General features: G+C 23.6%; 2 protein-coding genes across 45 annotated transcripts in view; one reads left to right on the top strand and one right to left on the bottom strand.

Moving 5' to 3' along the window:
- The first annotated feature begins 1808 nt into the window (after positions 1-1808).
- On the top strand, positions 1809-6990 carry LOC127289940 (uncharacterized). Its single transcript, XM_051318271.1, has 2 exons — positions 1809-2937; positions 3051-6990. Exons 1-2 carry the CDS (start codon positions 2090-2092, stop codon positions 3472-3474), a joined length of 1272 nt encoding a protein of 423 aa, XP_051174228.1. The 5' UTR covers positions 1809-2089; the 3' UTR covers positions 3475-6990.
- A 3170-nt stretch (positions 6991-10160) lies between these two features.
- The window catches only part of LOC127289936 (calcium-activated potassium channel slowpoke), a 105434-nt gene continuing 104028 nt past the window's right edge, over positions 10161-11566 (bottom strand). For all 44 annotated transcript variants that reach the window (XM_051318226.1, XM_051318235.1, XM_051318251.1 and 41 more), the window contains one exon: positions 10161-10890. In XM_051318226.1, coding sequence (XP_051174183.1) covers positions 10810-10890 — 81 coding nt within the window. In that variant the 3' untranslated portion in view covers positions 10161-10809. The remainder of the gene's footprint in view (positions 10891-11566) is intronic.

Below are 11566 nucleotides of genomic sequence, written 5' to 3'. Positions count from 1 at the left end.
TTTATTGCATATTCTTGTACAAAATACACCGAAAAGTGTAGAAAAAAATTAACACCCAGATTCGAGTAGAGGAAGACACATATTACCACCAAAAACCATCCAAAATCAAAAAAAAGTTGCCAAAAAAATTCAATTTTTCTTAGGCAGACGATTTTATTGCATATTCTTGCACAAAATACACCTAAAAGTGTAGAAAAAAATTGACAGCCAAATCCAAGTAGAGGAAGAAACATATTACCACCAAAAACCATCCAAAATCAAAAAAAAGTTGCCAAAAAAATTCAATTTTTCTTAGGCAGACGATTTTATTGCATATTCTTGCACAAAATACACCGAAAAGTGTAGAAAAAAATTGACACCCAGATCCGAGTAGAGGAAGACACATATTACCACCAAAAACCATCCAAAATCATGAAAAAGTTGCCAAAAAAATTCAATTTTTCTTAGGCAGACGATTTTATTGCATATTCTTGCACAAAATACACCTAAAAGTGTAGAAAAAAATTGACAGCCAAATCCAAGTAGAGGAAGACACATATTACCACCAAAAACCATCCAAAATCATGAAAAAGTTGCCAAAAAAATTCAATTTTTCTTAGGCAGACGATTTTATTGCATATTCTTGCACAAAATACACCGAAAAGTGTAGAAAAAAATTAACACCCAGATTCGAGTAGAGGAAGACACATATTACAACCAAAAACCATCCAAAATCAAAAAAAAGTTGCCAAAAAAATTCAATTTTTCTTAGGCAGACGATTTTATTGCATATTCTTGCACAAAATACACCTAAAAGTGTAGAAAAAAATTGACACCCAGATCCGAGTAGAGGAAGACACATATTACCACCAAAAACCATCCAAAATCATAAAAAAGTTGCCAAAAAAATTCAATTTTTCTTAGGCAGACGATTTTATTGCATATTCTTGCACAAAATACACCTAAAAGTGTAGAAAAAAATTGACAGCCAAATCCAAGTAGAGGAAGACACATATTACCACCAAAAACCATCCAAAATCATGAAAAAGTTGCCAAAAAAATTCAATTTTTCTTAGGCAGACGATTTTATTGCATATTCTTGCACAAAATACACCGAAAAGTGTAGAAAAAAATTGACAGCCAAATACGAGTAGAGGAAGACCCCTTTTACCCCCTATAAAGCGTTTTTCGTTAAAAAAAAATTTTCAAAAAAATTCAATTTTGTTTCCGACACTTTCAAAATTTTTATAAACGACAAGACTACAAAGCTTCCTCCACGAGGAAGCAAAATTAATTAACCTTTTTTAATGAAAGATAATAAAATAATAAAGAATGCTTTGAAATCTCAAATAACTTTTTTCAACAATCTCGGAGATTATACAAAATGAGAGTAAAAAGATTTTGACATTGCCTCATAAAAAAGGAAACAAATTTCATTAATAATAATAATAATAATTATAATAGTAATAATTATAATAATTTTTTTCAGATATTTTTTTCAAGAAGAAAAAATGTATTATTTTTTATAAATTCAAACTATTATTCTATTTTGTCGTCATTGTTTTCGAAAAAATAAATATAAAAAAAGTAATTTTTTTTTTATTTTCATATCGTATGCTTTTTTGATAGCAAAATAATGTGAAACGATAATAAATATAAAACAAGACTGTTGAACTCGTTTCATATCGCTTGAAATGGAACACTAATAATTAAAAAACTATTTTTTATTTCAAATTCATTTTCTGATTAGTTTGAATATTCTTGACTAACTTTTCAGTATATAAAATATAATATCGAATAAAAACGATTCGTTTATTACTTCTAATAAAAAGCAATAAAGTAACCAAATGGTTTAAACAATTTTTTCCGTCTCATTTAATCAGAAGTCACACTTCTATATAACATAAATTGTCGTGATCTTGAATTTTTCCTTCCACTGTTCATTTGGATATCGACCTTTTTGTTTGTTGCCATTTTTTTTCTATACAATCTACATAAAAAAAAAATTGCTCAAAAAAAATTTTTTTTCATTTCATTCAAATTAATTAAAATTTCCTAATTTTCGAAAAATTAAAGTGTTTTTAAAGTGAATAAAAAAAAAATAAAAAAAATGACAAGTCAAGACGATAAAATTCTTGAAGAAAAAGAGTGCATTGAAATAATTGAAAAAAAATTACGTCAAGAATCATTGAATGAATTTTATCTAATTTCCCATGAAATTGTTCAACTTGAAGAAGTAAAAGGATATATGGGACAATATTTTATATTAAGTGCAACAATTGCAAATTCCAAATTACCAAATGATGAAAGAAAAATTAAATTTTTCACCAAAATTCCACCACCAAAAAATAGTCCAATGTATGAATTTGATAAACAAATGGGAGCATTCAAAAAAGAAGCTGCATTCTACAATCATTTTTCACCAAAAGTATTTAATGGTATTTATAAAAAATTTATACCCGAATGTTTTTTTTGCACAAGAGACGAAGTTATTGTACTTGAAGATATGACACAAATTGGTTTTATGCCAATCAATAAATTTGTACCATTTGATTTTGATCATTGTACAGTGATGATAAAAACATTGGCTAAATTTCATGTGAAATCATTGATATTTGAAGTGAAAAATAAAAAAAATCTTCAAGAAAATTTTTCACATTGCATGAAAGAATCATTGTGGGATTTAAATAAAAGTTATTCAAAATTATTATGCGATGCTGCTATTAAGGGTGCAATTTCATTAGTTGATTTAATAACAGAATTAAATGATGAATCAAAATTGTTGTTTAAAAAAAAAATGAAGACACTGTCAATTGATCGTGTTTTAAAATTATCACCATCATTAAAATATAAAAATGTTTATTGTCATGGTGATCTTTGGGCAAATAATATTCTCTATAAATATGATTCAAATAAAAATCCAATTGAATGTTGTCTCGTTGATTTTCAACATGCGAGGTAAATTTTATTTTAATTAATTTTAAAATTAATTTTAAATTTATAAAATTGTGAAAGAAAATTTTTTTTTGCCTCAAATAAAGTGAATTTAATTTTGACTGTTAAAATTTCAGATACAATCCTCCAGCTCATGATCTATTGTCAGCACTTCATTATACAACGACAAGAAAAATAAGGGATGATTATTCAAATAAATTTTATAAAATTTATTACAATTCAATGGCAAAATATTTAATTCGTGTTGGTATGAAAATTGAGAATATTTTTCCTTGGGATGAATTTATGAAATCTATTGATGATCAAAAAATCTCATCATTGGTATTTGGGGTTTTAAATATGCCAATAATGTTATTGGAACCAGAGGCAGCAAATAAATATTTTGCCGAAAAACCCGAACTTTTGGAAAGTATTCTCTATGTTGATCGAACACCTTTGATTTGTGAACAATTTCAAAAAGTTCCACATTATAGAGAAAGAATTTCAGAAGCTTACATTGAATTGTACGATTATATTAATAAATTAGAATTATTAATATAAATTGATAAAAAAAAAAGAAAATAATATTAAACATAAAAAAATACGCATCTGACAAATATTGTCTTTTACAACTGATACTAAATTATTTTTTTCAGAATTCTGAAAAAATTCTGTCTGACTAAAAACAACTTTTAGTACTAAATAAAAAAATTTTCCTTACTAGACTTTTGAAAATTTCTATCTAACTAAAAATGTCTTTTACTACTAAATACTAAAATTTTCATTATTAAATTTCTGAAAATTTTTGTCTGACTTAAATCTTGTTTACTACTAAATACTAAATTTTTCATTATTTTTCTGAAAATTTTGACAGAAAGTAATTTTTGTCGATGTCAATTTGAAAAAAAATAAGGCTGACCAAAAATTGATATTACTACTGCAGAAAAAAATAATACCAATTTGTCTAACTAAAACTTACTTCTACTACTTATATCAAAATTAATAGAGTTAAATTTTTTTTTTTACTACTGACGTCAATCGTTACAGAAATTTCACATGACTATAACTGACTATATTACTTCTAAGATAAAAATTACAAGAATTCGAAAAATTTATACTATTAAAAATTAATTACTGATCAAAAACTAAAAATTTATCCTTTTTAAACAAAAAAAAGTACAAATTTTTTTTTAAAAAGTGTCTGACTAAATCATAATTTTACTACTGAAAATAAAAATTATAAAAATATGTAAATTTTGTTCCTTATGAAATTAAGTATTACACTCAGAAAAAAATTCGTTTGAAGCAATCAAATTTTGATTAAATCAACAAAATAAATGCATTGATATACAGTTAACCAAACATTTGGTTGGCATAAACCAAACGTTTATATTTAGCTCAATCAAATTTTTTCTTTGTTCAAAAAATTTATTAAAATAAACCAAACAGTTATTTAGATCAAATAAATATTTATTTGACTTAAACAAATTTTGTTTGAACTAACCAAAAAATTGGGTAAATATAAAAAAATGGTACATTTGGTTTTTTTTTCTGAGTGTAATAATAATGAATACAATAATAAAAATTTGAAATACTTTCCTCTTATTAAAACTTACCTTTTTCTACTTTACTTTTTTCTTTTAAAATTTTGTCTCGACAAAATTGTCCTCTGATATGAAAATGTCGAGAAAAAAAAAATTTCAATATAATATCTATACTATTAATAAAAATTTAATAGAAAAATTTATCAATATTTTTTTTTTTTGATTTCACATGCAAAATTATTAGAAATAAAAACCAATGAAGAAATAACTTTGAAAAGAAAGAAATTTTATATTTATTTTACGAAATACGATGGTGTGCGGAAATTTAAAGATCAATATACAAACTTCGTACTCGGTTTTTTTTTTTTTAAATATTTTATATATACACAAAAAAGGATCACATTAGACATTATAACCGTAGGCAAAAGGGGTTTGGGGTGGGTGTTTAGGAGAAAGGTTAAAATTGGCTTAGAATTTTTTTTTTTCATATAAAAAACTTCAATTGGGTATTTTCCATGAAAAATTGGGACAAACGCAGCACGGTTTTTTTTTTTTTTTTAAGTTTTATGTATATAATTATTTATATCATCAATTATAATGAATATAATTATGTACAATATTGAATCTCATTCTTTAACAATAACATCAACAACATGATTAAACAACGTTCCTCATTGGTACACAAATTGTAAATTTACAGATAAAAAAGCATTAAGATGAGGTCAATGAGGCATATTAAAGGTGGCTCACGCTCTGCGCGCCTATAATTATTATTATTATTAATATATTAATTTTTTTTATACATCTTAATGAATCCTCATTTTATTATTTTAAATCATCTTCTTTTTTTCTGTTTTTCTTCTCCTTTTTTTTCTTTTTATTCTTATATTTATATTTATATATATATATATAGATATACATACATACATACTATTCACATACATACACGCAAATGCAACCCACGAGATATGATTATAAAGGACGATGAATTGATTGAATCAGTGCATGATTTAATTATTATAAAGAGAGTGCGCGAATAATTTCTCGGCACCTCTCAGCGAGCTCTATATTGTGTATTACTGATTCGAGAATTTTATCTTAAAAAAAAAAATTGAATTTTTTTATATCGTAACATTTTTTTTTTTAAATAGAAAAATTATTATTTTCATATAACAAATTATGTTATTCAAATGATTTTTCATGGTAAAAAAAATGAGTTTTTGGAAAAAATTTAAAAAAAATTTTTTCTTTTCAAAGTAACTATAAATATTTAAATTTCGAATCAGCAATTGTGCTAGAAAGCTCACTATGAGGTGTATAAACACGATCATTCTAAACTTCTATACACAAGGCTTTCATATAATAAATTGATGAACGTCTTGTTTAAATCTAATGCACAAAAACTGTTTTTTCCTGTTTTTTTATTTTTTTTTTTGGTTTTGTAATTCCTTTAAAGCGAACAAGTTAATATTCATTTTATTAGCATTGAAAATATTTACCCCCCCCCCAAAAAAAAACAAATTAAAATATGATTTAAATTTTGAAAAAACAATTTTTTTTTATAAACTTTGTACAATTTTTTTTTTCTGTAAAATACCATTTTTTGCCAAAAGACAACAAAGTGTGTGAATATTTTAACAAATGTATTTTTTTCCATTTCATGAGTCATTGTTAGGAAAACATTTATCCAGGCATGTGAAAGAAGAAAAAAATTTTGTAAACAAATATATATATGATATGTGCATATACGATTTTGTGAAAGGCTTATCTTTACTTTTTTTTTTATTCAAAGGCTTTGGAAAACACATTTGTGATTTAAAAAATTAAACTAATGCTTATTTTTTTGGCAGTTTCTGTTGGTCTAATTATATTCATAAAAAAAAGTCGAACATTATTTTTAAATGAGTCAAAAAAAAAACACACATTTTAATGTTCGATTTTTCCTATATATAATTTTTAAATATAAGTCTTATGTTTTTTTTTTTGGAAAATGTTTTTTAATCTAAACAAAAGGTTGTTTTTTTAAAATGTTTTCCTAATTAACTCGTCATTCGTACAATAATGAAATATTTATTCATATATATATATATATTTTTTTATATTCCCAATGATGCTATGACTTTTTCGCTATAAAATACATTCCATTTATAATAATATTTTGTAATATATTAAAAAATTTAACAGTCCATAAACTGTGCTTTCTTTTTCATTGATAAACTATCCTGAAATTTAACTCGAGTTTTTTAAATTGGATTTTTATTTTTAATATTTAGAAAAATTTTACAGATTTAGGATTATGTTTTTAGAATTATATTTTTTATATAATTAATATAATTGTCTATAATATATATATATATAAACTGAGAAATAGTACGCATTTCTATATTTTAACAAGAATTCGAGATCAGTGTGCGTATATAATTAGACATTATTTTTATTACATTATTTACCTACAGTTAACAAGTGTCTAGCTAGATTTTTCAGTGATTAACGTCTAATAAATTAAATCTCATTTTTTTTTTTTTTCAATAAACTCAATTATGAAAATTCAAGATTAAATTAAATATTTTCTCTGTACAAAATCTCGCACGATTTTTAAGGAAAATTAGGCCAACTTTCCGTATTATGTACAAAAATAGTATTAAATTATTTTTTTTTTGTAATTTTCTTCTTTTTTTTAATAATAATAATAATAATCAATGGCATATTTGTGTGAAGCGTAAAAATGAATAATAAATACACAATAATTAGTCTTTCGTCTGAAGGCTTGCTTATAAATATTAAGATAAGAAAAAGTCTATAACATCAAGAAGAGGAATTTTATCTGTACAAGTTTATGTAAAAAATTGTTTTATAATAATATTTTGAAATTATTTTCGAATAATTTTAATGCAATTAAAAAAAAAAAAAAAAAAAAATTTAAAATTTATAAAGTAAAATGAGTTTTATTTATTAAAAAAAGTATGTTCTCTTTTATTGTAATTTGAGAAAAAAAATGAAGAAATTCTTAACCTTCTCTTCTCTTCGTATTTAATTTTTAAGATTTTTTTTTTAAATTCTTAAAATCATTTTTAAAAAAATTTATTACAATAGTAAAATTATTTTTTAACCTATTTTTGTATAAAATTTTTCTTTTCTTTTTTCATCTCTACAATATTATAAAGGAAAAAAAAATTATTATTTTTTCGAAAATTATTACAAGTAGGAGGAAATCATTATTAAAAAAAAAAAAAAATTCACACACTTTGTTGTACTTGTTCGCTTTTAATTTTCGCTTCACGTAAATTTGTATTATACGATTATAACACGAATTGCGGTGGCAGTGAACAGTGCACGTGGATATTTGCAGCGGCAGCAAACAGCAGCAGCAGCGTTAATACACGATATGCATATATACGAACATGGCAGCGTCTACCACAGCTATTTGTCTTTTTTGTTCAATTTATTTATTTATTTATTTATTTATTTTTTTTTGTTTTTAATCATTTTGTTTCCTCGTGAAGGAAGCATTGTAGTCCATTCGTTTATAAAAATTTTTCAAAATAGTGAAAACAAATTTTCCTCTATATAGAAACATATTAATATGAGATCCTGATCAATAAAATTTGTTAGGCATATTTATCACATTAATCTCTCAAAAATGACGAGAGGATTTTTAAAAATACCCAAAAAAAAATTTTATCGTCTTTTTTTCCAAAAAAATTTTTTTAATTGAAAAAAAGTTTTTAATAGAAAAATTTAAGGTAATATATAATATTATAATCGTCTTCTTTACGTCAAGACAAATCGATTAGTATAATATAAAGTACAGAATTGATTTAAATTTTAAGAATTAATAAAATTTGAAAAATCAAAAATCATGTATTATAATATGAATTTTAGCTAAAAAAATTTATGTTTTTTTTAAATTCAAGTTAAGACAAAAATAATTGAATTCCTTGCATTGAAACGTTGATTCTTTTATATATAAAGTATATGTTACATTCAAAATGAATTACAATTTTCTTAATTTTTCAAAAAATGTAATGAATTAAAATCAGTTTTTAATGCGAAATATTTTAAATCAATTAATTGAATTAGAGAAATTCATAGCTTCCTCCACGAGGAAGCAAATTTTTTTACTTCACACAATAGGAAGCAAAATGTTTATTAAATAAACATAAAGGACCCCCTCCTTGTTTTTTTGTTTTTATTAATCGAACCCCCTTTTTTTTTGTTGTCTTAAAATCGTTATACCAAATACAACGCTGACACCGCATCAGCGATTTTAATAATCATAATAATAATAATAATAATAATAATAATAATAATATATTTGTAATAATAATTTAATCGCTGCTTTTTTTCATCAACGTTTATCACGTGTACGTTCATGTACGAGTGTGCGAAAAAAAAATGTAACTGTTTATATATTTATATTAATATTAACAATAATTAATAATTAATTAAAAATATTAATATTAATAATAATTAATTAATAAAAGTAATTAATTATTATAATATTGATATTACTTAATAGTATTAATAATAATTAATAATTAATTAATAATATTAATATTGTGATCGCAACAGAGACGCGATTACCAAATAAACGCGTACCTGCGCGTGAATGTCGTTTATCATTTTTTTTTTTATATAGTCGTTTTTATTTTTTTTTTTTTGTATATATGTATATGTATATATATATATTTATATTATGTATATACATATATATATATATATATAAAGAACATTGGTATATTTACATACGTGAGTTTCACAAAAATATATAAAAGAGAAAGTGCCTATGTATATACATATATACACACATACATATATAAGTATACATATATATATGCGCATATACACGTACGACGTTTATGTATATATTTATAATATCCCGCTAAATAATCGATTTATTTTTCAAATCGTGTGGAAAAGGGTGTTTTTCTTAATTAATTATATATATTTATATATATATATATATATTATATACACAGATGGTGTACATTAATTTTTTTTTCAAAAATAATAAAATATTCCATTGGGAATTTTTTTTACTTAATGTAAATTATTTACATAATTTAAATGATTTATATTTAATTTTACATCATCTGAACATTTAAATTTTATTTATAAACATAATTTAAAAATTATTTAAAAATTATTTAAACATACCTTAAAAATAATTTAAAAATTATTGAAAAATTATTTAAACATACCTTAAAAATAATTGAAATAATTCATAATAATTTAAACATAATTTAAATAATTTATAATAATTTAAACATAATTTAAATAAATCAAAATTTGTACAAACATAATTAAAATTATTTTAAATTTATTTAAATGTAATTTAAATTATTTGAACTTAATTTTAATGAAACCATATTTTATGAATTGTATTTTATGTTTAATTAAAAAAAAAAAAATGTATACCATCTGCGCATATAGATCCTGTACAAAGTGCTTGATTGAAAGTTTCATTAGTTCTAAACAAGACACACGAGGTAAGATTATCAAGTCCCGCACTCTGCTTCCCTCTTATTTTCATAACTGACTTTTTTCTTCGTCTTTATGTGCAATTATTTTGAGGACACGTTTTTTGGTTGTTTTTTTTTTCGAGTATATAGTGACAGCTCTGCAATTGTCAATTCCTCGGCATTTCTTCATTTGCATCGCTGATGGGTAACAGAAGGTGTCGGAGATGGTAAATCCTTTCGGTTTTCTTCTTTTTTTTTTTGCTTCACACTCGATAAAAGTCATCCAATCACGATCACTCGACGACAAAAGACGAAATTGTCGCTTATACCATTTTACATATATTTATAATTTATCTTTATATTCATATTATTTATATAACTAAAGAGTTCTTTGTGTCCCTCACCTTTTTTTTTTCTTGAGGAATGACACTATTTAATTTTTATAATCCATTTCGTGTAGCAGCCCTCGGACTAATCATGCCTTTTTCTTCATCTTTTTCCGTACCCGATTTTTCTTTTCATCATTTTTTCATTGCTCCACTTTTTTTTTGTTGGTAAAATTCTTTTTTTCTTTTCTTCTTTTTATGAAAAAAAAAATTATTGTTTTTTTTTTCTTGTTGAAAAAATTAAATGATTGATGATTTCTGCGATATTGGCACGAGGAGGAGTAAATTTGATGTAATTTGATAATATATCGAAGATATTTGAGGGGAACAAAAATTTTGTTGATAAAAAAAAAAAAAAAAAAAAATGAAAGTTTCCTGGACTGGAGAAGAAGTTGAAGAAATATGTCCTTGACAATGATGATTGTAGAAGGCATGAAATTCCCAAATATTTTGAATTTAAATGTAGGAATATGGTCCATCTGTGAGGGCGCTACACAGCAACAGTCAGGAGGCGTCATCCTTCCCTCTGGCTCCTCTACTTGGCCTGTACTCCAAGCCTGGATCAAATTGCATGAGCACGAAGACCTATTCAAAAAAAAAAAAAAATACAAACATTTCAATAAACTGCAAAACTTGATAAATATTTCGAAAAAAAACTATAGAAATTTTTTACAAATTACGGAAATATTTTTAATTCTTGTTATTTTAATAAATATTTCAAAAAAATTATAGTAAAAAAAATGTGTAACATAAAATTTTCTAATAGTTTTAATTAATTTCAGTAGTACAAGACAGTTTTAGTCAGACATAAAGTCTATGAATTACTGTAATTTTTATGTCAGTAGTAAAAGGTAGTTTTAGTCAGACATACAGTTTTCGAATTGATATAATTTTTATGTAAGTAGTAAAAAATACTTTTAGTCAGACAAGGTAAAAATAAAGTCTTAAAATAAAAAAGTATTTCGAATTACTGTAATTTTTATGTAAGTAGTACAAAATAATTTCAGTCAGACGAAATGAAAATAAAATAGTCTTCGAATTAATAGAATTTTAATGCCAGTAGTAAAACATAGTTTTAGTCAGACGTAGAGTTTCCAAATTTCAATAATTTTAATCCCAGTAGTAAAACACAGTTTTAGTCAGACAAGAAAAATATGTCTTTGAATTACTATAATTTTCTTTGTAAGTAGTGAAAGACAATTTTAATCAGACAAAACTATTTAACTTTCTTTTTATTTCCACATTAGTAGTAAAAATCACT

The sequence above is a fragment of the Leptopilina boulardi genome, unplaced genomic scaffold, assembly GCF_019393585.1.
Source record: "Leptopilina boulardi isolate dan_hultmark-lab unplaced genomic scaffold, ZJU_Lbou_2.1 LbouV2_51, whole genome shotgun sequence".
NCBI lineage: Eukaryota > Metazoa > Arthropoda > Insecta > Hymenoptera > Figitidae > Leptopilina > Leptopilina boulardi.
This window is presented reverse-complemented; position numbering and strand designations above follow the sequence as displayed.

Coding starts and splice junctions, on each gene's coding strand:
- LOC127289940 (XM_051318271.1), top strand. CDS start 2,090: ATGACAAGTCAAGACGATAAAATTCTTGAAGAAAAAGAGTGCATTGAA. Junction 2,938..3,050: donor GTTGATTTTCAACATGCGAG/GTAAATTTTATT, acceptor TTAAAATTTCAG/ATACAATCCTCCAGCTCATG.